General features: G+C 35.9%; 1 protein-coding gene across 1 annotated transcript in view; it reads right to left on the bottom strand.

The window, feature by feature from the left end:
- The window catches only part of LOC145273346 (uncharacterized), a 72,060-nt gene extending 44,691 nt beyond the window's left edge, over positions 1-27,369 (bottom strand). The window contains exons 1-2 of the mRNA XM_080127069.1: positions 27,267-27,369; positions 12,175-13,938 (exon numbers count right to left, since the gene is read on the bottom strand). Of these exons, the coding sequence (XP_079983195.1) occupies positions 12,175-13,725 (1,551 nt within the window). The 5' untranslated portion in view covers positions 13,726-13,938; positions 27,267-27,369. The remainder of the gene's footprint in view (positions 1-12,174; positions 13,939-27,266) is intronic.
- Positions 27,370-27,746: the final 377 nt, after the last annotated feature.

Genomic DNA, 27,746 nt, shown 5'->3' with positions numbered 1-27,746 from the left:
CTTTTTTTTCAACAACAAAAAAATCATCTGTAACAAACAACAATTCAACAGTCTGTCCAAAACAATTGTCTCTTTTTTTTTCAAAAAAAAAATTCAAATGAAATACACAAAAAAATAAAAAGCCGAAAAGTTCAACTATGAACACAAAACTGCACTTCTAAACAAATTTTACACGCTGTTTCAGAAAGTACATGCGACCTTTGAAAAATTCCCGTTTGATTGACAGATTAAATTCAACAATTCGTCCAAACGATTTCATATTGACACACATTTTTACTTGACACTCCATACAAATTTCAAAACAATAATGGGTGACCCCAAATCTTTGCCTTTGCGTGTATGTGTGTGTGTGTTTTTTAACAATCCAATTCATTTATCAATGAATTACTCATGGTGACTTGTTTACTATTTTTCCATTCATTACTATGGATTTCTTTTACGGCATATCGGCCTTTTCTTCTTTTTCTTTTTTAATATTTCTTGTATCTTTTGTTCTCTGTGTGCGTGTGTGTTCAATTTTTTGTCTTTTTTTCGCATTTCTGTGATCGTGCAATTTTTTTTTTTTTTTTTTTTTTTACAAAAACACTTGATGGTTTATTTCGTCACGACCGGCCGTTCCATCACCAAGAATTCAAAGTCTCACATTTTTCCTTGAAGTGGCGTCTCGCTCCCAGACGACGGCCTGCCTCTGAGTTTTCTCACTGACTGATCTAACTCTAAAGTTTTTCTCTCCCTCGAACTTTCTATTTTCCGTGACGTCATACACATGTTAAAACATGTGCATTCTTTCACGTGTCCTGGACATACGTGTCCAAACATTTCCTATTTCTACAAAAGGAATTTTAACCTATATTCAATATGTTAAAACATTATTTTATAAGCTGCATTCTTCCAATTTAAAATTTCATAATAAACTTGACAGCTCACATTCTTTTCTTGAAATATTTATCTATTTCTAAACAAATGTTTTGTTTTACATTTTTAAATTCTCACACGTAATCTATTTCTAAACTAATATTACGAAGTTCGAATTTCTCTATTGCCATCTCATTTCCATTTTAAACTAAATTCTCCATTTTTATACTTACATGAAAAGGGGGCAGCCCTTATCATGTAACAGCGCCTTGTTCAGTGACGATCTGGAGAGAAGACTGCCCTTGCCTGTTTCCCAGACAGGCATGGGCAAGGTGTCCCTGGTTTTTACACCTATAGCACTGAAGCCTGCTAAGCCTTCGAGTCAGTGAGCGCGATGAGAGACAATCACAGGCCAAATGGTTGGTCCCACCACACTTGTAGCAGCTTGTAACCGTGCCCAGGTCATAAGGTCCTGGATATGACCTTAAACTATATCCAGTGGTGAGGCCCCAGCTTGCAGGCTTTGGGGAGTGTGGAGCCACCCTTTAATTGCCATTGCTCCCAGGTCCACACTGACCCGGAGTGGTAGTAACTGTTAGGGCCCCAACTATAGGTTAAATAGAAACCGACTTGAACACAACAAATATATTCTATTAAAAAAATTTTTCTTCAAAATCTTTGGATTCGGCATTAAATAACCTGAAAAGGGTTGATATGCCATAAAACAAAAACAACCAACCAACCAGGTCCTAAGATCCACCCTGTGTTGGCTGCATGGCTGCTGTGCGGTCTAAGTCTCTGGACTCCTTTTTAGTATCACCCGCGCTCGCGCTAGTACTTCAGAGATGTCCATCTTGTCTACTTGGGATGAGGCTAAGAGCAGATCTTCCACACCAGCGGGCAATCCTGCAATAAATGCGCACATCAGGCCTTTCTCTGGCATTTCTCTGAACAGGACTGCAAGCTTTTTCAGTTCTGCCAGATAAACAACAACAGTTTCCCTGGAATGTAACTTGCATGCCATAAACTTGCACTAACCCTTATCCCTGAGTGGCTTCCGGGCCTTGATAAGTGGTGATCACTGTGTAAAAAAAAAAAAAAAAAAAAAACTCTTTCCATGCAGCAACCGGATCTAATGCAAATGCTGTGTAGAGGGCGTTTTTAATGCAGGTGAAATCTGCCTTCTTTTCATCGGTTAGCTGCTGGTGTACAGTGTATGCACCCCCCTCCCCCCCAGCGAGGAGGCGCATTGGGACCATACATTCCAGACGCTTCACACCACTGAGCTGGCATATCAATTCTGCCTTTTCCACCCATTCCTGTACTGACTGCTCAGAGCGTTGCTGCCATCAGCTTGTTGAACTGGAACCTCCTCCACTCGTCCCTATGCACTAAGTAACCGTCTTTCTTGTAACGTTACCTGTTTAGCATCTGAACAGCCAAAAGCTCTTCCAACCCCTTTAAGCGACCTGCTTTATATCACATTCATCCACGTGAATTTCGCGAGAGTACACAAGAGTCACAAGACCGTTTTTGTTAAATATCACAGACGCCATCTTGCTTTTTTTTTTTTGCTATCCAACGCGCATGACAAGCAGACACGTGGGCGCTTAACAGGTAGGTCATGTGTATGTCTGTTTCTATTTTCCCCACAGTTTTGTTTATTAAAACCCCCCAAAATTGTTCTGTTTTTTTTTTTTAGTTTTTTGTTGTTTTTTTTTGCATTCTGCAACGATTGTAATTAATGTCGAGACTATTGTTTATATTAGGTTAGTAGCAAATTAATACGATGAACAACAAACACGTGTGAACACTACAAAATATTAAACTTAAATATAGAAGTCAACTAATGTCTGTTGTTTCTGGCGTGGTAGGAGGTTGCTGCATGAGGAATAGTATGAGTAATCACGGTCAAAAGGGAAATAACTCATGTATATCAAACATCTATGTTTTTTTTACTAAAAAACTTTTTTCTTTATTAAATGTATTTCCTCATTACCTATATCCGTTTCTGCGATAAATTGTTGTTTTATTTTTTTTTTTTTGTGTGTGTGTGTGTGTGTGTGTGTTTCTGAGCCATTTTATCGTTGACTATTTTTTTATTTAATATATTTTCATAGTCATCTTGTGTAGCTGTGATGACCACAAAAAATATTTTCTTTTGTTTTTAGAAAATGACGTCTGTAGCAGGCGAAGTCACCTGCTGTTGTTTAGTAAAGGATTAGAGAGAAAGTCGCATTGTCTTCTTAGCGAAGAAATTATATTTACAACCGATGTACATTTATTTACAGTAATTGATACAAGTGAAATAGTTCAATACCAAAGAGAAAAACATTACGCGTGATTGTTTCGAGAGTCTCTTTGTAAGGGTGCAATTTTTTTGTGTGAGTGCAAAACAGAGGCATAGTTTCAACGTGTCTGCATGATCCGAGGTCTAAGGGAAAAGAGGAAGAGGAATAAGAACCGGATATGGAAGTAAGGTGTTATGCCCCCTTGTGTCAAGGAATCGTATTGCTAGAATTAAAGGGGGATAATTAGGTTTAGCTTAATAACACAAGTTTGTGTTCGTATGTTTGCTTGCATGTGGAACTCGGTTCCCATAGTATTCCCTCCCCAGATAGCTGGAAGCTAAAGGAAAGGAAAGAAAATTGGAAAAGCATGCAGATGTATATGGTCAATGAATATCAGAACGAAAAAGAAATTTGTTAAGATGTGTCAAAGTCTGTGTATTTAATGGAAATACTATGTGACGACAACTTTGAGTTGTGCAGGTCGCAGGTGTAGATACAGGTTTAGAATCTGGAAGGTTTATGGCAGGTTTATTACCCGGCGTGGAAGCAGTAGGCATAATGAAAACGTCTGAATCTGGTATGACGATCGGATCAAGGCTGGGTATGACTGGTTCCAAATCCGAAAAAAAAAAAAAAAACTGGCAGAAAAAGCATTAGTATCATACGAGCTTTCCACGAAAGCGGGTTTAATACGATCTATTGCAATTGAGTCATGCTGACAATTGTGATCAACGACAAAATATTTTTCAGAACGTTCTAACACTATATACGGATCATCATAGAGTGGCTGGAGAGATCTGTATATCGAGTCGATATGGAATAAAATGTACTTGCACGAATAAAGATCAGGTGGATAGTATGGTTTGGAAGTGACAGAGCATGGCAGAGTGTACATCACTCGAGACATTGCAAGTTTCAGATGGTCAGCATAGCTGGAGATGGTTGCGGGTATGGATCTGTAGATTGAAAAATTCACCAGGGACGTGAAAGCTGGTTCCAAAAACCATCTTGGCTGAAGTAGCATTCAAATCTTCTTCAAAAATGGACCGAAGTCCAAGAAGAACGAGCGGCAAATGTTCACTCTAGTGATGCGGTTCAGGCTGAGCAGCTACGGCAGCTTGGAGTCGATGAGGAAAGCGCTCTACCATCCTGTTAGTGGAAGGGTGATAAGCAGAAATCACAATGTAGGAAATTCTGAAAGTGTGTGATGTAAACTGGGAACCTCTGTCAGTGGTAACAGTGGTGGGCTTACCAAAGTTAGAGATCCAGTTCTCTACGAATGTATGGGCTATAACTTCTATGGAAATGTCGTGCAAGATTGCTGCTAACTAACAAGTGAAACGGTTTATCATGGTGAGAATGTAATGATATCATCTGGAAGTTGGCAAGGGTCCAACAATTTCTAGATGGATATGGGAGAAACGAGGATAAGGTACTGAAATGTTGCCTGGGCTATACTTAGTATGGCGATGTATTTTTGGAGCAGGAAATACTTGCCTGAGTCCATCGGCATATATCGACGTTCATATTGGGCAAAAAAAAAAAAAACTCAGCTGAGATCAACTTGACTGTTGTGCACTTTCCAAGGTGTGGCAGGTCGTGAAAGTGACCAAAATTCTCTTTTTACAAGAAAAAGCCAAGTATGATCTTAGATGTGCAATAGACGTATTGCACCAGATTAGCATGTCTGAAAAGGGATCAGAGTTTTTTTTTCTTAGGAATAGATGAAGACGACATAACTCTGTTAGTGACATGTCTAGTTCTAGTTCGGCTGTGATGTAGCCTAAGGCCATAGTCCAGGTTCATCATAATATGATGAATGACTGATAATTTGTCTGTCACCAAAACAGTGGTAGGACTGACCTAAGTCACCCCTAAAAGCCAAGAAATAGGACAAAAATAATACCATTCCCCAAAAATAATAGTTTATTAGGCCCTCTCTTTCTCCAGCTTATAAACCGAGCACAAACTAAGAACTGCTATCCAGGGTCCCTCATCATTATATCTCTCTCTTTCTACTTAACGAAGCCCTAGCCAGCATGACAGGCAAGTAGCCAGTACACTCTTAGCCACCAAACCAACAAGACGTATGTTGCCGACGAACATTATTAACAAGAGGTGTACTCTCTCCATAATGTAAAATGGCAAATAAAGTTTTTCCTTTTAAAGGTTAACATTGGTATTACACTTTTTCCTCCTTTCTTCACATATATATATATATATATATATATATATATATATATATATATATATATATATATATATATATATATATATATATATATATACGCAAAAAAATATGGAAGAAACCTGCTTGCAACAAATGAATAAAAAAAACAGAATTCATGGAAACGGCAGTGAATGACTAGTTTTCCATTTTGGAAGCACAATTCCACTTATGCAACATAACAGCTTCCACAACGAAATTATTCACAGTGATTTCATCTCTGCCTGCAGAGGTGGTAGCAAAAATATCAATACACACTTTAGAGACAAAGAACTATGAAGAACTAAAAATGTTCCTTAATTGAAACACATGAAAGAACAAAACTGCACTTGCTTGACAAATTAATGTCACCCACCACCATTACAGACCGTCTTTCCACATACCTACAAGAGATGCTATCAATAGCAAAACGAATAGGTATCGGCGAAGAAATTGTAATTCACAAATTTCTACAGACCCTACCAGCCACAATTTCCCCCATCATAGCCCCACAAAAAGAATTAAACCCATCTCAACCTGGAAAACTTGCGGATGAACTCATGCCCTTGCTTAACAATATCAATGCGACAGCGTTTACCACACAGCACATGCAGAAAACAGATAAAAATAAAAACAATGATGAAAGACAAATTGCAAATTGTATAACTGCAGAAAAGACAAATGATACAACTGGAAAAACAACAAAGAATGACAAATAATACAACAGCAAAAAGAAAGCAAAAAAAACTTATAATAACAGAAAAAAATGCTGCAACAAAAAAAGAATGACAATTGCTATGATGTAAAAAAAATAATGCAAACAAATGGTACAAACAAAACAATTGCGAAAAACAAATCCTACAATGATTAAAAAATGAGGAAAGACATGGTAAAAAATAAAATGCGGCAATAAATAAAAATGTAGAAAGACAAATTCTACAAAAAACAAAAAACTAGAAAGGCGACAGCAAAAACGATAAAAAACTACAACAGCAAGAAAGAATAAAAAAGACAAATTCTTCAACAGCAAAAAAAAAAAAATACTAGAAAAGCAAAAAAAACAAAAAAAACGAACAAAGACAAATGCTAAAGGAGCAAAAATACTAAGAAAGTAAGATTCCACAAATGCTACAACAGCAAAAAAAAGAAGACAAATACTACAACAAGAAAAATCAACAAGAAAATCATATGTTCCAGATCAATTTCAAACCTGTAATAAAGTTTGGATTAGGATAAACCGTGTTTGACAACCGCTAGAAGCACCCTATTCAGGTTCTTACATGGTACTCGAACGAACACCAAAATATTTCCTAATAGAAACAAACCCAAACACGCATACACAAGTTTCAATAGACCGTTTAAAACCTTACATTGAAAATAAACAAAATGCACTCAAAATACAACTAGAAATAAAAAGTCAGAATTTTCCTTATCGAACCTAATGAGTGGGAGACTTTTAAAATGACATCTAAAAAAACTTTCTTTATCATTGCATAAACTTTTGTTTTGTCAGTAGAAATAGGAGCCGAGAGAGGGGACTGATTATCGCATTTTTTTTTAGAAATATTTGAATGTGGATGGATGGAAATGTGACATAATCTCCTAGTGATAGCAAAACAGGCCAAGAATTCATGGGCTGAAGTGAAAATTGATGGCGAATCAGCCCTATTTGGTCGGGGATTGAACCTTGGTGGCTATTTTCAATCCAACAAAGTATAACTTTAAACCATTTTACTTTTTTTATAGACATTGTTCAGCGGTCTAAGTTCTCACATAACATAAGTGAGAACCTGCAACTGTTTTTGGTTTCGCCAAATCCTAAATTCTTTTGTAGAGCAGAGACACACTGTGGGCCACTAAACACTGACATGATTTCACTCGTAATTGCCAGAGTTGTTAACTTTGAGTCTTATTAGGACTCGGCGACCAAGAATATCACATCTATCTGAGTTTGACCTCTGGCGGTTGGGATAGGTTTATAAGTGAGCGAATTGCACCAGAAAGCAAAAAAAAAAAAAAAAAAAAAAAAAAAAAAATGCAAATTTGGACAACTCACAGATGAACTGATAAAAACATTCTTATATGTGGCATTAAAGATACTGAAAAATAAAGTGCCAATTAAGGTTGCATGTTCGCCATCACGTCGGGAATTGCCAAAATGTATAAAATAAAGACATGGAATCTCATTCTAACATTTGATAAACAGATTTATTGGTCATTTTCATTAGTATACGTAGGTATAGAGAGAAACAGGGTAGTCGTTAAAAGAGTTGGTGTAGAGACGTCGATGATTATACTGTTGAAAGAGAAAAGTGTTTAGTTGATACGTGTTGAAGTTGGTAGTCGGAGCATACGTCTATATATGGACGGGGACAAAAGATTAGAGTGACCTGTGGTAAAAGAGAGTACATGTGTATCACATGTGGAGATAACTATGTATGCTTGATTGTATACAGACGTTCCTGTAGCACGAGAAAAAAGTTTGTGTGCACTGCATGTATACCGCATTGTTAAGTTGCTTGTATTCTGTTATAGTCGAAACCAAGGCCGGATCAGTTTTTGTATGTGCCCTTGATAGGAAAAGCCAGGAAGGGAGTGTATTTCAAAATCTTCTACCGCAAGAATTTGACCCTACATATGTTTGTTACAATGTTCGTCTGCAATAATACTTTGCTATGAGAGAGAATGTTTCAAGAAGCGACATTAGTTATGGAAAAAGCAATATATGTACGTTTTATTGCCGAAAAAACGAAAAACATTTAAAATAATGTCTACACAGACAACAGGACATATGATACGAGAAGAAAAATTATAAAAATAGAAAAACTAATATGGTTACACTGACTAGACAAGAGAAGAAATTATTCCAAAAGTCAATATTAGATAGAACATTATACAGATTACTGCAATTCTCACAGGAGAAATAATTGTCCAGCATACAGCAGACATTGTAAGCTATCGGGAGAATAAAAATAAAAAATACACAAAATAGACATGCAGTAGCAACTGCACAAAAGACTGACCACATAGATAAGAAGTATGAATTGAATGGCATATTTAAAACGCATATATATATATATATATATATATATAATGCAAAAAGACAAATGAAGAACAGAACTACAAGTCAGGGAGACACCAGTATATTTTAGAAATGACAAAGGTGCAAAAGTACTGCTGTCGCAGTGTCTGGTTACCGCTGTTTATGTTAGTAATTAAATTCAAATAACTTTTTCAGCCATTTTCAAAAAGGCATTAAGCTACATCTCCTTTCATAAAAAATATTGAACCTTTTTCACACTTATCATAATACCAGTAGTTAACTAAAAACTAACTAAATACTATGAAGTAAAATCCCAAATATTTTGACTGCAACAAATTAAGCTATTAACTAATTATTATTGTGACCTAAGTACGTGCACTGTAGTGAGCCAATGCCTTGATAAATTCAGCAAGCTTCTACCAAAGAGAAATTTGACTTCTGCTTGGCCAGTCATCAAGTTTAGAGTTGAGGACACCAGCAGTAGCAGCAAATCAAATTACCCTTTTCAGAATCTACCAAAAAATATTCTCAACACCTTGCTGTCTTTTTCATTCGCTTGACACCAGCTCTCCTCTCTGGCTTCTGCACTATTAGTTCACCCCTGCAATCTCCAGGCCCAGCACACTCCAGCAATCTCTGCTTGCTTTTGATCATGTCTTTAGCCTCATCAACATGGACCCAATTTTCCTGACGTATACTATCACATTTGAGGAACGTTCACATCAAAATTTCCATGTACAATCACTTCATGCTAAATCCTGTCAATCCACTTTGGTAAATATTCAGTTCTCCAGATTTCTAATTCAAGAATCTCTATCAACCGATTTTCTCCAGTTGTTCTACTGTTTGTCCTCTTGTATTTATTGTGAAATAAATACATTTCTGTTTTAAAACTCTTCATTGGTGTAAGTTGCCAAATATTATTGGTTTAGTTTATAATGGAAGAGGATCAACCACGTAACTGGTTGCATGACGTGTCATCCAATGTGCATGAAAAGTAATGTATCCTACTGATAGAAATGGGATTACCCTCCTATCCATTTGATAAGTTTAGTATTAATATCTTAGAGCTCTCTATATACACACCTAGAGAGACTGTATACATGTAATATAATTTTGTGTGTTCTTATAAGGAGGGGGGTTCTTTTACTGTTACTTTAATGTTCTCTAACTTTTATTTATGAGTGAAATGTGTGTATTGTTATCTATTTATCAGCCGTGATCAATAGCTTGCTATCTCTGTGATCGTCTAGCAATGTCTCTTAGTGTGTGGATGCGTGAATTACATATAACACGAATACATACAATAATACATGATGCGAAACATACCTGGCTCTGCTTAGCTGTGGAGGACTTTTCATCGATCATCTTGGGAGTTGATTCTGCTAACCAAATGCATGCGAGATAAACTCAAGACGATTGTTGGATTTTTATATATATTTTTATTCACTCCACAGGCGTTTCTTCACAGCAGGCTGGAGGGAATGGCAAACTTTGATTTGCTCTGTTCTTTGATTCCGTCTGGAAATCGTCGCCCCCCCTCTCTTGAGGAGGCCTTGATTCTCACATCTTGTCTCTTTCGTGTCTCAGGACCAACTCAACTAATTTTAACTAAATCTCCCCAACCGGAACTTTTGACACATCAGATCTGGCCCCATCTACCTAATTTCCGGTGCAAGTTTAGGCCAGTCACAGAGTTTGATCTATGTCAAATCATGACCTGTGAACCTTCTTTGCAAAGTTTGCTAAACTATCGTTTCACATGATTCATCTTTGACATTTTGTCAGCTAGAGAAAAATAGACATAAGATAAACAGATAGATAACCTATTATCATATTAACCTGATTCTAAATAATTATTTTCTAATCGGCGTTGCCCAGCTATCACATAACATACATAGCAAGTTTTATTGGCTAATGTAGTAGAGGCATTTGTGGTGACGGATAAGATTGACCAAACAGTAGTCAACTTGCTAGCTAATGAAATATTTCCCAGGTATGGCGTACTATAAGAGTTAGTGATTAATAACGGCCCTTAGAACATAGAACATAGCTTGAACATAATCCACAAAACTAACTCAACTTACATTTGTTTCTTGTCTAGGGCAATGAACGCCGTTTTCCCAACTCCCGACACATCCCACCCATCAAAACTGGGCACTTGGGAGCGCTTGAGTACCACACATGCCTGTGCAATTAATTTGGGGTGATGCAAAAGTAGAAATTTAGGAGATGGAGCCTTTATGACAGATGTTAAGCTGTCATAGGGTTGGTTGGAAAATTATTTAATGTCGACCCATTAGTAAGTGTAAGCAAGTTAATAACAGTTTTTATACATTTATATCAAGTCATATTTTCTTACTTGTAATTGACTTTTATTCTTGAGAATCATTGAGTTCTGCAATATTCTTGTCAGTGACGTCAGAATTGAAATGCAATCTTTTTAACCAACAAATATCTAAGAGAGAGAGAGAGCAAGAGAGAGAGAGAGAGAGAGAGAGAAAGAGAGTAATTCGATTGAACAACATATTTCCTTGTCCACACAATGTTAATGTTAAATTATATTCAATTCACTTTAACTATCACTTTATATTATTCATATTGCACATTTTTCAAACCAAAATCTACGTAGATGTCCTGTGTTATTTTTTAACAACTTTTATCAAAGAGATACGTTTTTTAAACTCAGCAGTGAGTTTATAAGTGTTTAAATATTCAGCATGTGATAAGGCAGCAGAGGTCTCTTAATTTGGGACAGAAGTAATATATAGCCAGGTCAGCCATTTGGGAGCTTCTATACCAATGATCTTACCAAAAGCATTGTGAAAACAAGTATTTATAATCAAATCTTGATTTCTTTGTGCTACATATATATATATATATATATATATATATATATATATATATATATATATATATACACCAAATATTAATTTAAGAATTTTCTCAAACTTGGAGTAAAGAAAGTTGTGTTTCATTTTAATAAAGAAATCAAGGAGCACTTTTCCTGGGTCTAGCACTTGATTTCTACATGAGATACATAAATATTCGAATATTCTATTAAAGTTCTCGAGGATAGTATCTAGTAGGCATTCAATAAAGTTCTCCACTATGTTTTAAATAATGATTCTCTGAAAATGTTGACCAAAATTTTTCACTTCTTTTGGTTTATAAAAATCAAGGGCCTCATTCTGAGTTTAATACTTGATTCTGTTACATGTTAAGTTTATATACATGAGCTTTTTCGAGAATAGATGCTTTCATTTTAAAGGCTGCTATTTGGACGGACTTTACTGCAGCTTGTCTTCTAAGGATTGTTTAAGTAAATTATTAGAGTTTTTCATTCATGTGTATTTGTAGATGAGAATTATCCAAATATGTCGAGTCACACATTTTACAAAAAAGTCTATAACATATGTGTTTTAAATGTGTGTATATGTAAATTATCCAGAGTATTCACATATGTTTTAAATATTATATGAAAATAATGAGCAACACATTTTACAAGAAAAGGGTTTGTTTCTCTTGTTTCATTTTACTTCAGACAAAATGTCTCGAAATTAAAGATGCCTCTTTCTGGGGAAAACACTTGATCTCCATATAAGATACATATTCGAATGTGCCATCATAGTCTCATTTACATCTCAAATGTTCAGTAATGTGAAGAAGCCTCTTTTCAATTCAAGATTTCAGCTAGTCTGGTGAAGTGTTTAGTAGGCATGAAAGTGATGTCTAGTAAGAAATCAATTTCATTCTTGTAAGAATTCAAGTTATCTCTAGTAGGCATTCGAGTTGTTTCTCTTGTGTGTCAACATGTGTTTTTTTAAATTATATCTCCCGGAAAATGATGATTTACACACGTCACAAGAATAAGGTTTCTCCCCTGTGTGCATCAGTATGTGTGTTTTCAAATGACAATTCTGTGTAAATGATGAACCACAAATTTCACAAGAATATGGTTTCTCTCCAGTGTGTGTTCGAATATGTTTTTTTAAGTGATAATTTTTTGAAAATGAAGACCCACAAATTTCACAAGAATAAGGTTTCTCCCCTGTGTGCGTCAGTATGTGTGTTTTCAAATGACAATTCTGTGTAAATGATGAACCACAAATTTCACAAGAATATGGTTTCTCTCCAGTGTGTGTTCGAATATGTTTTTTTAAGTAAGAATTCTTTGAAAATGAAGACCCACAAATTTCACAAGAATAAGGTTTCTCCCCTATGTGGCCTCGGATATGTTCTTTTAAAGTTGAATTTTCTAAAAATTTTGAACCACACACTTCACAAGAAAAAGGTTTCTCTCCACTGTGTCTACGCATGTGTGTTTTTAAATGACAATTATTTGTAAATGATGAAGCACACAGGTCACAAGAAAAAGGTTTTTTTACTCCAAAGTGTGTCCGCATGTGTTTTTTTAAAATAGAGTTTTGTGAAAATGCTGACCCACAAATTTGACAAGAAAAAGGCTTTTCTCCAGTGTGTGTTCGCAAATGTTGTTTTAAATTTGAATTATCAGAAAATGCTGAACCACATACTTCACATGAATAAGGTCTTTCATTCGTGTGCGTTCGAATATGTCGTTTTAGACTTGAATTTTCTGTAAATGATGAACCACAAACTTGACAAGAATATGGCTTCTCTCCAGTGTGTATTCGAATGTGTGCCACCAAATGTGATTTATTCAAAAATGCTGACCCACAAATTTCACAAGAATAAGGGTTTTTTACTTCACTGTGTTCACGCATATGTTTTTTTAAATAATACCTTTGCGAAAAAGCTGAGCTACAAATTTGACAAGAATAATGTTTCTCTCCTGTGTGACGTCTCATGTGTTCTTTCAAAGTTGAACTATCAGAAAATAATGAACCACAGACTTGACAAGAATATGGTTTTTCTCCAGTGTGACGTCTCATGTGTTTTTTTAAATAACAATTCTGTGAAAACTTTGAATCACATACTTCACATGAATAAGATTTTTCCCCAGTGTGTTTCCTTATATGTTTTTCTAATTCAGAAGATTTAAAAAATCCTGAACCACACACTTCACAATAAAATTTCTCTCTATTGTGGGTCAGCACGTGTCGTTTTAAAGTCGAAATCTCTGAAAATGTAGACCCACACATGTCACAAGAATAAGGTTTTTCTCCGGTATGTGTTCGCATGTGTGATTTTAAATGTGAATTCTGTGAAAATGCTGAACCACATACTTCACAAGAATAAGGTTTTTCTCCAGTATGTGTTAACATGTGCCGTTTTAAATTATAATTATTTGAAAATGTCGAATAACACACATCACAAGAATTAAGTGTTTCTTCATCATTCGCTGGCATATTTTAAAATTTATTTGTGAATTCTAATGTATACACTTTTGGAAAATGTTTTTACCTCTAGTATGTACTGTTTTTGAAATTCATTATGTATGTAAAACTGTTTATTCGAAGCATGTGTTTGTATATATATTTCTCAGTGAGAATTATTTAAAAATTTAAAATAGATTTCATATCATTTAGTAGATGAATTATTCTTTAGTTTACAGCAATTACCTGTGAATGAAAAACAAATATCAAACAAGTATTACAAATCAAAAGAAATGCGCATTAAAACAAATTTATTTCATTTGTAGCTTATAAAGAAATAAAGCAAAATACGTCACAGATATATGCATTAGTGTAAATCAATTTTTACCTTTGTTAATATAAACGTACATTTGGAAAAGTCAAGGTGTGTATTGGTAAAAACAAGAAAAGATAGTTCAATTTTATTAAAATTAGATAAAAGAAAATTACATAATCCCACTACCAGTTTCAACATGCCGCTTCTACCTTATTAAGATGTTACAACTAAAATATTGAAATAGTTTATTTTTTTATAAACGAGACACATTTTATCCTTATAAGAATTAAAGTAGGTCTCTATATCCTATCCTACCTCAACACTCATTTCCCAAAATACATCCTACTTTTTAGGCGAATGCATCCTTAAAATTTTGGTAATAAAAATTATAAAAATGTAGAATTTATTGTTAGGGATGACTTTCACATATGAATTTATGTAAAATAATCATCCATTTCCGATTCACATTAAATCCTATTAAAGAAATATAACAATTTCTTAAAAGAAAATTAATTTTAAAATTGCCAATTCGAAACTGATATATGGCATTAATAGTCTTGAAGTGACCTTGCAAGAACAAATTGTTGCATAAACAAATCTGTATACTGCTGGGTTAGGCGATCAGTTAATTTATGAATCACAATTTATATTTGAACTCTAGATGAATCAATTATGGAGATTTGAAACTTATTTAGATGTTACAATTTTAAAAATATTGAAATTATATTTTTGTTATAAACGAAATACATCTTATCCTTAGAATAGTTGTTAAAAGTATCTACATCCTACCTTTACTCAACACTCATTCCCATAAAATACATTCTACGAGAACTATTGTTACAGAACGGTTATTTCTTAAAATATTATAGAAAAAGTCGTTTAGGATCCTTTCAAACTACTGTTCTCATCTTGGTGCAGTTTGGCCAACATTTCAGTTGATGTAACCTGCGACCTTCTTCAGTTGTATCTTGTCGCACTCTGGAATCTTTGTCAAACTTGGGAATCTGCATGGAATTTAGAACAGAACCCTTTATTTAATACACGTAAGTAATATGCTCATATTCTGTCATCCATGACAGGGTAGAAGTCCTAAGTAACTGGCAATTATATTTTACATCGTTCACAATAACTTAAGGATTAACCCTTCAATCTTCAGCAATGTAAAATTTATAACTAAATTACTACCAAATATTTTATCCACTGCTTCAAGGAAAAGGACAAAAATTCCACCATAGCTGTACAGAATGTTTCAACAAACTTAAACATTTACGATTAACAGAAATAAAATAAAAATGTATGCACATTACATGAATTTAATTTATACAAGAATCCGCAGGATGATTCAATGTGACTCGTATAATGAAAAAAATAAATTCTTGTCAGCATTCAAACAAAATTGTAAATTTCGACCGGTTCAGTTTGGTTCTTCAAAACTCGACCATCATCTTGACTTCCGGCATTATATTCCCTTATTCCGGTGTGTAACTTGATTGATTTACAAATTACATCAAACTGCATTCCCCCCTGATCCTTAAAGACCACCTCATTATTTAAAACCCCGCTAGCTTCTCTACTAGCCTACACTACATCGCCAGACATGGCTAGATACAGCTAGCCCATGGCCAGACACTTCTAGACACAACTAACCTAGGATACTCAGCTAGACACAGCTTAGCCCATGATACATGGCTAGACACAGCTAGTCCTCAGTTAACAGCTTAGTACACAGCTAGTCCTCATTAAACGGCTAAGCACACAGCTAGCACTCATTTAATGGCTAAGCACACAGCTAGCCCTCATTACACGGCTAAGCACACAGCTAGCCTTCATTACATGGCTAAGCGCACTGCTAGCCCTAAATGGCTAAGCACACATCTAGCCCTCACTTAAAAATGACGACTCTTTCTTTATACAACATAACCGCATCACATTTCCAGTTCTTCATTCATTTAAAACTGAGGACTTTTTTGAGAAAAAACAAATCGTATTTTAAAAATTATTCATTTTAAAGTGACAACTTTTCCAAGGAGATCAAAACAAAACCCCTTTTAACTTTTTCTTTAGAAGCAATAACTTTTTTTTCAGCAAATGCTACCTAAATTCATTTAAAATTTTTCATTTAAAGTGACGACTTTTTACATATAAGTTGACTGAATTGCATTTTAAGTTTTTTTAAAAGCGATGACTTTTTCAAACCCCCCCCCAAAAAATCTGACTCGAATTGTACTTTCATTAAAATAACTTTTTCATTTAAAAGTGACAACTTAATTTTAAATTCCTTATTTAAAAACGACGACCAATAGCACTTTTTCTTCTAAAAGCGATGACTTTTTTTTCAAAAAACAAAAATGAAAATGACTCAAATTGTACATTCATAAAATATTTGCCAGGTAAGTGTTTAAATAAATATGCATAATTATTAAATTATCCATATCATGAGAAATTTTCACATTGACTTTCAAATGCGCCTCCAACATTCAACCGAATCATATTCGAACACGTTCATTTCACAATAACAATAAAGAAAAGAAAATCTAACGAATCCCACTGGGAATGCCAAACAAAAAAAGACAAAAAAGTCCCGCCTCACTTCATCCCCCCAGACACAATGGTAGCATTTTTCTGCTTCTGCCTCATACGAATCGTCTGACTCGGTTTCATCATCGTATCAACCACCACAACTTGTTTAATTCTCTGTTTCTTCAAAGATTTCAATTTTCAACACGACTCGTTTAATCTTTCCCACTTCTGAACGCTTTCAAATTTCGATGTGATTTGTTTAATCTTTCTCTTTTCTGATGCCTTCAAATTTCGACACTTTCAAATTTTGTCTCAGTCAGAGCAACTTAATTTTTCAGGCTAGAATAACTTATAATTAAAAACAAATTAATTCTTGTCAACATTGGAATGACATTGAAAATTTCGACCTATTCAGTCTGGTTCTCCAAACTCTGCTCCCACCATCTCGACTTCCAGTCCTTATATTACCTAATTCTGGTGTGTAGCCCCATTGATAGGCAAATTACATCAAATTACAGAATGATTTCAGATCAGTTCTAAAAGGTCATCCTCTCAAGCATAAGTGGATTGATAGCTGATCATCTTAAGTGCCTTACTGGATAAGTCTAATAATAGGAATTATGCACCCTCTTTTTAGAGGATGGGTTCAGTTAAGTTCATACCTAATTTTGATGTGAGAGTAAATATGTTAAGATAGACCGTTTTTTAATTCCGATTGCTGAGTGATGATGTTGACTATACATCCCGATCGAACAGTTGAGGTCATGGAAAATGAGCTAAATACAAAAATAATCAGAGGTCACATATTCTAAGCTGGATTGTAATTGCTAAAAATGCAAAACAATAAAACAATAAAAATTCCAATTAATAAAAAATATCAAAATAAGTGAAAAATCAAATTAAAATGTATAAAATGTAAAGATAAAACATAAGAAAACAGAGAGTTGAGCAGCTATAGCAGTAAGTGACATTTCAACTATCACTTTGCACTGACACCAAATCTACTGAAGCAAAATGTAGTAAGCAAAACAAAAAAAAAATCAGTAACACAGATAGGAAATAGTACCACCCACCTCTAGGAGAGAGGGATTTCTTGGCTGTAATGATCATAAAGAAAGAAGAAGGAGACAAAAAAAACAGTAATAACTGCAGAGAAAGAAGAAGGAGAGAAAAACAAGAAATAAAAAAAGCAGAAAGAAAAAAAAAACTTGCTTCTCACAGACACGTGGTTCATCACAAAGAACAATCCAATCGCCAGAATCATCTACACACTGCCTGAATGCTTTCCAGCGTCATGCCTTTATAGCGGTTGAGAATTATATATTTGCATAATCGTGCGAGAGCATACGCGATTCTATGAGAATTGCATAGGATCAACGCTAATAAAACCCATGGACGCCATCTTGGAACTCTCTTCCGCTCAGCCTGAAACACAACAGATGTATCCGAGGTAAGTTCTCTATTTCCCCTTATTTCAGTTATCGCTAATTCTGCTACACTCCCTTGATCTCATGATCCCAAACAGGGCAGGAGGGCAGTCGTCTTTATCGGGTACTTCTTTGAAGAACCGGAGGCAGCACTTCCTCCTTGGCATCTTCCTCATTACCACCGTTATTGCGACCAGTCTGTTCCACAATCCGGGCAGGGGGGCAGTATCCGTCTTTTTCGGGTACTCCTTCGTAAAGGCAAGATGGGTGGTCCCTCTTCCGCTTCTTCAGTATGTGCTTTATATGGCTCTCTATTTCCCCTCATTTCGGTAATTGCTAATTCTGCTACACCCACATATGACCGATCTCTTTTGCAATATGTAAATAAAACTCATATCATTAACTTAACAAGTTCGTCTTTTAGGTTTTTAAAACTATGATGAAAGTATAAGACAGTGTGTATAATTTCATATGCATTTGATAAAAGTGTAACCAATAAATTATATATTACATGGATATTTTATTTAAGTTAATAAAATCATCATCTATATATATAAAAGGCAAAATGTGAGTGACCATTTCATGTATGTCTCGCAAAGGCTTCTTTCGCACACGCTCCCGGGATCGTTACTATTGCTTAGAACTGTTTATATACCCCCTATATAATAATATCTATGATTTGGCAATGCGCGTAGCATCTAGATTTACTTACAGCGACTTTTACAAAATTATTGCTATTTTGGCTTCTCACATGTTGATTCAGCTTTTTTGTATAAAAAGCGAAACTAATTCAAAGCTAACACGGTGTTCTCGGCATCGCGCCGGGAACGTCCACAATCAGCAATCAGCTTTGATCAATTTGGGCCTAAACTCCTTATATCAAACAATTGCTAATCCCCTTTCATTTGAGGAGCCGGTCCCCCCCCCCACCATCATCTTGGGAAAGCGAAAACTGACCCGCATTGAAACAAAGTAAACAAACCCCAAAAAGCTGTCCCGCATTAAATAAAATACTGCTACGTCATCTCGTAACGCTCCCACGATGACCTCATTTAGCGGCTATCTGTCAATCAAACCTCTTTCACTTGCTTTATAAGCCTTATTTTGACACTCTAATAAATTCCTCTTACTCCTGGCCTAGACGGTTAAGTGGTTGGTGTTTGTTTCACCTCCGCCTCAAGGCTTCTGGGTTCAATCCCGCCTCCCGACCAAAACTATTTTTTTTCCTTTTACATCTTTAAATACTCGGGCAACATTTTTTTTTTACTTATTTCGCTTATTCTTTAGTTCCCCCCCCTTCCTATACACACAGCGTTTTTGTTTCACTGTTTTTTTGTTTGGGTTTTGGTTTTTCCAATTTTTTTAACATCGTTTCAGGGTTATTATTTACCCTCCCCCCCATACACACACCTACAAACACCCCGGCAAGGCCGAGTACCCCCCGCTAGTTTGTATATATATTATAAAGGCTAATGTTTTCATTAAAACATTAAACTTTTTCTAATGGAAAAATGAAAACCTTATTTTATGCCAAGAATATTGAACGGGAATTAACATTATAAAAAAATCAAGTAAATATTCTCTCTATACGTGTATAGCTATATATTATTGCGTATTCTTTTTTTTTGACATCCAAACCAACTCTATAAAAACAGTAAAATACAAAATATCAAATTAATATATAAATTCAGGAACCACTTCATCCTAAAAGCAACTAAATTTTCTTCTTGAGGGGGTCCTGTCGTCATTTCTAATATAAAATTAAGGGTCCTGTCAATATTTCCTAATATAAAATATTAAGTTTTCAAAACTAAGGAGTAAAGTGGTTCTGACTCTTGTCTAGTTAAAACCCCTCTATTCTCTGTTAGGTAGAGAGGTACAATCAGAAATATTTTAGTATTTATTATGACAATGAACACAATTCCACCCTGTCTTTTTCTTTATGTGAACAATATGGAGATACCAGCTTGTCACTTAGTGCATCTTTGTTCTTACATGTTGAGGGACTTAACTGGCTGCTTTTTCCAACTGGTAGTACAGATGACTAAACTCTTAGGTAGCACCGAATTATATAATATCAGTATACTTGTCATATCATTGCACACGGAAATAGACTGTGCACTTATTTCCAGTGTGCATTCCTGTGGTCACTACCCAATAGAGATTTGGTTAAAATCTACTTGTGTGCATTTTTTTTTGACATCCAACACCAATATTGTAAAAAGCCGACTATAAAAACACTAAAGTACAAAATATCAAATTAATATATAAATTAAGGAACTCATTCTAAAAGCAACTAAATTTTCTTCTCCCTGCATATTTGAAACAAATGTAAATATCTATATCCATAAAAAACTTTTTCTAAAGTAGTTAGGCTTAAATCTGAAGATCAGGCTTACATGTAATTTTCATTAACCATCTAAGACAGAAATATCTCTCTTTTATTGTTTCTGTGGCAAAAATAATACAAATTACACAAGCAACGGTGTGTCTGTCTGGTGATGGAATTAAGGAAAGAGAAAAGAAAACTTTCATCTACAGACTGTTTATGAATATACATTCTTTTAAAACTCCATTTTCACCCCAAACAAAGCTCAGTGCCATTTTGAAGTAGGGGTTATTATCAGAGACATAAGTTGAAAGGATATTATGAAGGGAGATGAGTAGCAAGATATCTGTTCACATTATACTTGAACTTCTGCATGTCAGTAAAGTTGGGAAAGCAGAATCCCGGAAAGGAGTTCCAAAGTCTAGCAATACTGGGGAAGAAACTATTGCAGTAGAAGGCTTTCTTACACCTAGAGATCTCTACTGTGTAGGGGTGGGATTTAGTTGCTTGTCGGGTTTGTTGGAGGTATTTACGTCGAGGGGTTACAGGTGCTTGTAGTTTGTCAGAGCATTCACCATTACAGTACTTGTAGAACCAGCAGAGGGATGCAACATTTCGTTGATGGAATGGAGGCTGAAGACAGTTCAGGACCTATCAGGTTGGCAACTCTTTTGAAATCTGTCCAGAAGTGAGAGACTAGTAGCAGATGTACCAGCGCCAATATGACAACAGTACTCCATACATGAGCAAATGGTGGTCTTATAGAGGTACAGGATAATTTCAGGCATAAGTAGTTTTCTAGCACGGTAGAGAGAGCCTACCTTCTTCGCAGCAGCCTAGGCAATGCTCTCAATGTATCTGTTCCAACTCATGTTCCCTGTAAACGTTAGAAAGAACACAAAGAGTTTAAAAGAAGTACTTTCAGGTAATGTGTCTTTGGCCATTGCTATTAATGGTAGAGAAGGTTTCTTGAAATTATTGAAGGAAACAAGCTTAGTCTTGATAGCATTGAATGTGACCATCCATTTTTGTCTCCATTCCACTACAGGTTGGAAGTCTTCCTCTAGTGTCTGTCATTTCCTTAGACATGTGCTCATCTGTTTTCCCCTCATGCCCGTTATAGAGAGTGGTGTCATATATATATACCCATCTCAGAAACAATTTTATCAGGCAGGTCATTTATGAATATTAGGAATAATAAACGTCCAATGATAGACCCCTTAACATACTCTCACATTTATATCATATTGTTTAGATGTATGACCATAGAGGACAACCTGAGTTCTTCTCTTGCTTTTTTTTTTTTACATAGGCATTACCACTTATCAAGGCGAAGAGGCCACTCGAGGATAAGGGTTAAAGAGTGTACAGTAGAAATTGGACAATATAGTAACCGTTAGTAATGTAAATTCGGTAAATTTGTTAACTTATAAGGAACGGCTCATCAAAAACTTGTTTATGTTAGACTTGAAGACAACCACATTGTAGTTAGCTGGAAAGCAGAAAAACAGAAGACAATTCCATAGGCGTGCAGTTCTAAGAAAGAAGCTTTGCTCATGGAATCTATGCTTAGGTTTAGGCACAGATAAAGAGTGGGGGAAACTAGTGATAGTGTTTTCTGCTAGACGAGTGTTTCTTGTGAAAGTTTGGCGAGGAGGAACCATAGAATGGAGCTCAGCCAAACACCTGCCATGAAAATAACGATAAAGCAGAGACAAACTCACAACATCTCTTCTGTGAGAAAGAGGTGGCAGGGAAGAGAAAAAGACATCCCCCACAAGGCTACAAAGTCTATTTTGAACTCTATCAAGGCAGGATAAGTCCGTTCTAGCAGTTCCTGCCAAAATGTGGCAACAGTACTCCATCCTTGGACATACCTGGCTCTTATATAGATAGAGAATTGCATCAGCAGTGAGATATCTACTGGATCAATAGAAGGATCCCACCATTTTTCTAGCAGCGTTGGCAACGGATTTAATGTATGTGTTCCATTTAAGATCAGGAGTAAAGGTCAAGCCCAGAAGCTTGTCAAAACATGAGGCCTCCCCAAGACGAGAGCCATTCATTTCAATTGATGCCAGATGCTCAAGAAGGATTTAATTACATTATATATTCTCTTAGTAATACCATATAATCTAATTTTCCTGAGAAGACCATCATGCCATACGCTGTAAAAAGCATTAGATATATCCAGGGCTACTGCTGTACCCTCCCCTGCTTTGTCCAGTGAATGGTACATATGTTTAGAAATTACAGTTAGGATATCTACTGTTGAATGAGCTTGCTTAAATCCATATTGTTGGTTGGTCAGAAGTTTAGCAGCTGTAAGGTGATGGACTAAAGCTTTATTTATATAGCTACTAGTGGGGGTACCCAGCATTGCCCGGGTGTTTGTAGGTGTGTGTGGTGTTAAATAAAAAAGAACTCGGGGGTAGGGAGGTAGGATGGAACCCGAAGCCCTGAGGCAAAGTTTGAAAATAAAATCGCTCAGCCAGAATGAGTTAGTGAAAGATGTTTGAATTTATTTAAGAACGAAATTGACAGGTGCGTGGCCGGAAGTTGTCGAGCGTTACGACGACGGCGACAACGATGGCAACTACAATGACGACGATGACGTAGGTTTGTTTGTTATAAGCAAAGTAAAAAAATAAAACAACGTTAACACTTAAGCAGGAAAAAACACAAAAAAACTAACGTAAGGCAAACGAACGATGAAAACAGAAAACGAACACGTGAAAAATGGCTTCAATAAGCCTGTTTTGATATTAAAATTTAAAAAATCAGTGGGTACCCGGGTGTTTTTGGGTGTCGCTAATAATAAGCGAAGTAAAAAAAAAAAGCAGAAAAACGAAACACTGGTTCAATATTTAAATTTAAAAAATCGAAAAAAAAAAAAATCTCACACCACAATTCGAACCCTAAACGTTTAGGTAATGAACAAAGGCCTTAACCAACTGAGCTAAGGCGACGTTCACCAAATTTGTTCGGTTTTTCAACCATTTAAAGTAAATCAGGTCACAACATCATCTGACGCATGCGTAGAATCGGTCACGAGAGGACCGTTTTTGTTGACACCCCCCTGTTGAAAATTGTCGATTTCGGGGTGTAAAAGTTAACGTTTTTGGCCAATTTTTCGATATTTTTCGTGCAAAAGAAGGAACTTCGATGTGATACCGAGTTTGTGAATTTTCATCGCGTCTGTCGAAAGTTTTTAGCAGACATCCAAACATACACACATAGATTTTCGCTTTTATATATATAGATGAATTATTATGGATTCAAATATTTTGGCGAAAAGCGAGAGGAGGCTAATGGGGCAATAATATAACGGGTCAGTTCTTTTGCCAGAATTCTTGAAAACTGTTACTACAGAAGCAGTTTTCCAGCAGGAAAGCAAGATTCGCTAAGGTTTTTTTTTTTGTAAACTTTGGAGAGAAGTGGAGCAACCTTGATGGAGCACTTTTTTAATAACCTTCGGGATGAGATCAGGTCCACAAGCTTTCAGGGTGTCTAGGTTTTGTATGACACCATGCACCTGAGAAGGATGATTTTCAGAGTGTCTAATATTTTTATGATACCATGCACCTGAGAAGGGGTGATTTTCAGGTCGCTTAGTGTGGTGTCTGTCTGCAAAGGAACGTCAGTGGCAAAGGAAGAGAGTGATTTGTGGCAAACTGACTGGCAATCATGTTAGCTTTCTCAGTTGCCATGATGGCTTGATATTGGGGGAATTGATGAATAGCCACTGTTGTAGATTTTCCAAAAATCACGGGTTCCTAATTTCTGTGTATCGATGCGTTTTCTGTTGGTTTCAGTATATTCTCTCTTAGTTGTCACTATTTCTCTCATACAATTACTTCTACTTTTGTCTGTTTGTACTGGACTTAGGTTGGGTAAATCTGCAATACGCATTCTGCCTTTGAGCAATTGCAGCTGCACATGTAGAAGTAAAGCATTGGGGAGAGAATTTTTGCATGGGAACATGTGCTTCAATTGCAGTTTTGAACCATTCAGTGGTCTCATTAGCACACTGTTTAGTGGGAAGAGAAAAGATATTTCCCCATGGGGCATCTCTGATGAGATCCCTGATTGCTTACCAGTCAGCCTTTTTATAATACCTTGTTATTTTGAGTAGTCGCTCTTCAGTTTTGGGTTGAGAATTTAGGGCGAGTTCTACCATTATCACAGCATGATCAGCATTCTCGAGTGGGCTGTGGGCATTCATTACACAATCATCAAGAACTGTGGTCAGAAATAGATTTAGAAGTGAGGCATCTTGATCTTGCTGGTTTGGGAAACGTGTTGGAAATGTAACCGTCTGTGATAAGGAATGAGATATAGAGAAGTTATGTATTGTGCTACAGCTACGTCTGTGTAAGTAGAGAATCCAAGCCAATTACTGTGGTGGACATTCAAGTCACCAAATACATGTACTTGTGCACAAGTATCAAGGGAGAGTGCTGTATCTATGCTGTCAGAAACTTTGTTTATTAGGGTACAGTCCTTGGTCAAGGGAGAGCGGTAGAGAAAATATAAGTAGCTTATGTTATGTTGAATGTTAAGTCTGAAGCACATAAATATAGACTCCAAGTCCATGCATCTGTCCTTATGGTAGAGAAGGAGATAACCAGGCATCTTAAAGTGGTTAGTGGGAATGAAGTGCAGATTAGTTTCACTTAGTGCTAAGAATTCCGGGATGTTTACTAAGAAAAATGACTCAACATCATCTAAATTAGTTCTACGCCTGCGGCTGTTTGTAAATACAAGCCTCAAGGGAGGAGGCAAGTTGGTTTTGCTTGAGATTGCACCTGGTTTAATCGTAATTTTTGCTTGAATTGTCATTTTATTTCATTTAAAAGTTTCAGTTAGGGTGAGAGGTGCTGGACAAGTGGTTGTGCAAAATACCAAACATGGAACACAAGAAGACCATCAGCTGACTCTTCATGGAGGATTGTGGCCTCAGGAAAACCCACTGGAGATGAGTGCAGAGTCCCTTTCCATGTGCGACATGGCACTACAATCATCCCGATATTATGCAACTGTTGATAGAGCAGCCACTCTAACCACTACCAAAGAGTTAGGGCACCTGTATTATCAGTCGGAAACAGCAACCAGGAACTCTCAATTCGGTATCCTTAACCCATCAGACAAGAGTCAACCCAATGCAATTGCACTGGCAAAGATGGCACTCAACCATCCACACATTGCCCATTTTAGGGGGATGGGATGTGGCGGGAGCGGGGAAAATGGCATTCATTGGCCTAGTTAGGAAACAAGGTTAACCACTGGGTGTTTTTATCGAGTCCCTGTGATAGCGCCTCTACGCCTGGCTAATAGGTAAAGAAAGAGTATGAAAGCCAGGCAATAGAGAGAGCCTATCTCCTCCTTAAGCAGTTTAGGTTTGCACACGGGTAATTTGTTTGAGTCACCCGCTCTAGGAGGGTTGTCGTCCAGGACTGAAGAGGCCTTTCTCTCCTAGGTTTAGCTTCAGAGTTTTCCTTCTCCTAGACGGATGACTTGGGAAGATCTACAAGTCCATCAACACGGAGAGGGTTTACCTCACGCCTAGGTCCTAAACTAGGTATTTCTACGACCCCGCATGGGTGGTTAATATTAATGGGTTATATATCTACTGAAACGTTACACCCTCAAAGTGATTAAAAAGTGATTAGTTAGAGATCATATTAAAAAGTTGGCATTAATTTGCATTTGAGGACTGTGAAGAATGAAGTTGAAAGCACAGGCCAATCTTCTTTCTTTTTTTTTTTTTTGGCAGCTGAGAGAGAGAGACAGAGAGAACGGTCGGTGCAGATTACAGTTGAAGTAAGAATTTGGACGAGTATCATCATTATTATTATTATTATAAAATCTTTGTTTCTTTTACACTATTTCGACCTCTTATTTTTATTTCTTGACTATTTTACTTTTTTCTTTTTTTTAAGTTGCTTTACATGGCAAACGTATAGTTCAAAGCCCTTCTATTTTCTCTACCTTCCCCTTATACCCAGAACGTTACTTGTTCAACTCAAACGAAGCATAATGCAATTTAGGCGTAAGAGGCTGCTATTTAGAAGCATATTTAGAATTTGGAATATAAAAAAATTTGAGTGAGATGGTAGTTTACATCACATTAAAACTTCTACGAATTAGCACATTGGCAATGTGCTGTGCCACATTGCATCATTATAAAAAGAAATCATTTTTCGTAATTACCGGCCATTTTCTCACAATCCGTTATTTTTGTGTTCTTCCCCCCCCTTTTTTTCAACGTTTTCAAAAGAAGGAAGGATATATTAATTTGCATTTGAGGACTGTGAAGAATGAAGTTGAAAGCACAGGCCAATCTTCTTTCTTTTTTTTTTTTTTTTCGGCAGCTGAGAGAGAGAGACAGAGAGAACGGTCGGTGCAGATTACAGTTGAAGTAAGAATTTGGACGAGTATCATCATCATTATTATTATTATAAAATCTTTGTTTCTTTTACACTATTTCGACCTCTTATTTTTATTTCTTGACTATTTTACTTTTTTCTTTTTTTAAGTTGCTTTACATGGCAAACGTATAGTTCAGCACTAAAGCCCTTCTATTTTCTCTACCTTCCCTTTATACCCAGAACGTTACTTGTTCAACTCAAACGAAGCATAATGCAATTTAAGCATAAGAGGCTGCTATTTAGAATTTGGAATATAAAAAGATTTGAGTGAGATGGTAGTTTACATCACATTAAAACTTCTACGAATTAGCACATTGCATCATCATAAAAATAAATCATTTTTTGGTAATTACTGGCCATTTTCTCACAATCCGTTATTTTTGTGTTCTCCACCCCCCTTTTTTTCAACGTTTTCAAAAGAAGGAAAGATCGTTTTGTTTACATTGGGGAATTAGAAGTTTGACAAGTAAAAAGAATGGTTCAAACCCCACAAAAATAATAATAGAAAAAATAATTTTAAAAATTAAGTAAATTCAAGTGGCATTACTTACTTCTTTGCTATATAATCTGCCTTAGAATAATGTTATCTTTTTTTTTTAAGAAAGAAACAATTTTTAAAATATGATAGCTTTATGCAAGAAAACTAAATTTAAGATGGCGACCATAAGAGCAGGTTCGCAGAAAATGAAGCTGAAAATAAAACAAAATATATAAATGATTTTGAAATATGGCTGACCTTTTGGTTAATATCACGGGTAAAATCAATATTATTTTATTTATATTATCATCTTACTTTTGTTATGAGAGAACAACAAAGATGATACGATCTCCATTGAATTAATGTAAGGCAGATGACAAATGTAACGTGTCTACGTGGCGTTACCTGTGTGGAGGGAGATATATAGTTGGGCGAAAAGTTTATTTCTGGGGGAAATACACGTTGGCCTTTTGGTCTTTTTAAAAATTGGGAGTTACTAGGACGTCCCCCAATATGAAAGGGTGAATGCGGTATTATGGTGAAAGAAGATACT

The sequence above is a fragment of the Euprymna scolopes genome, chromosome 4 (genome assembly GCF_053919585.1).
Source record: "Euprymna scolopes isolate OS-2025 chromosome 4, ASM5391958v1, whole genome shotgun sequence".
NCBI classification, from domain to species: domain Eukaryota; kingdom Metazoa; phylum Mollusca; class Cephalopoda; order Sepiida; family Sepiolidae; genus Euprymna; species Euprymna scolopes.
Note: the sequence above shows the minus strand (reverse complement) of the source record. Positions and strands in the feature narration are given on the sequence as shown.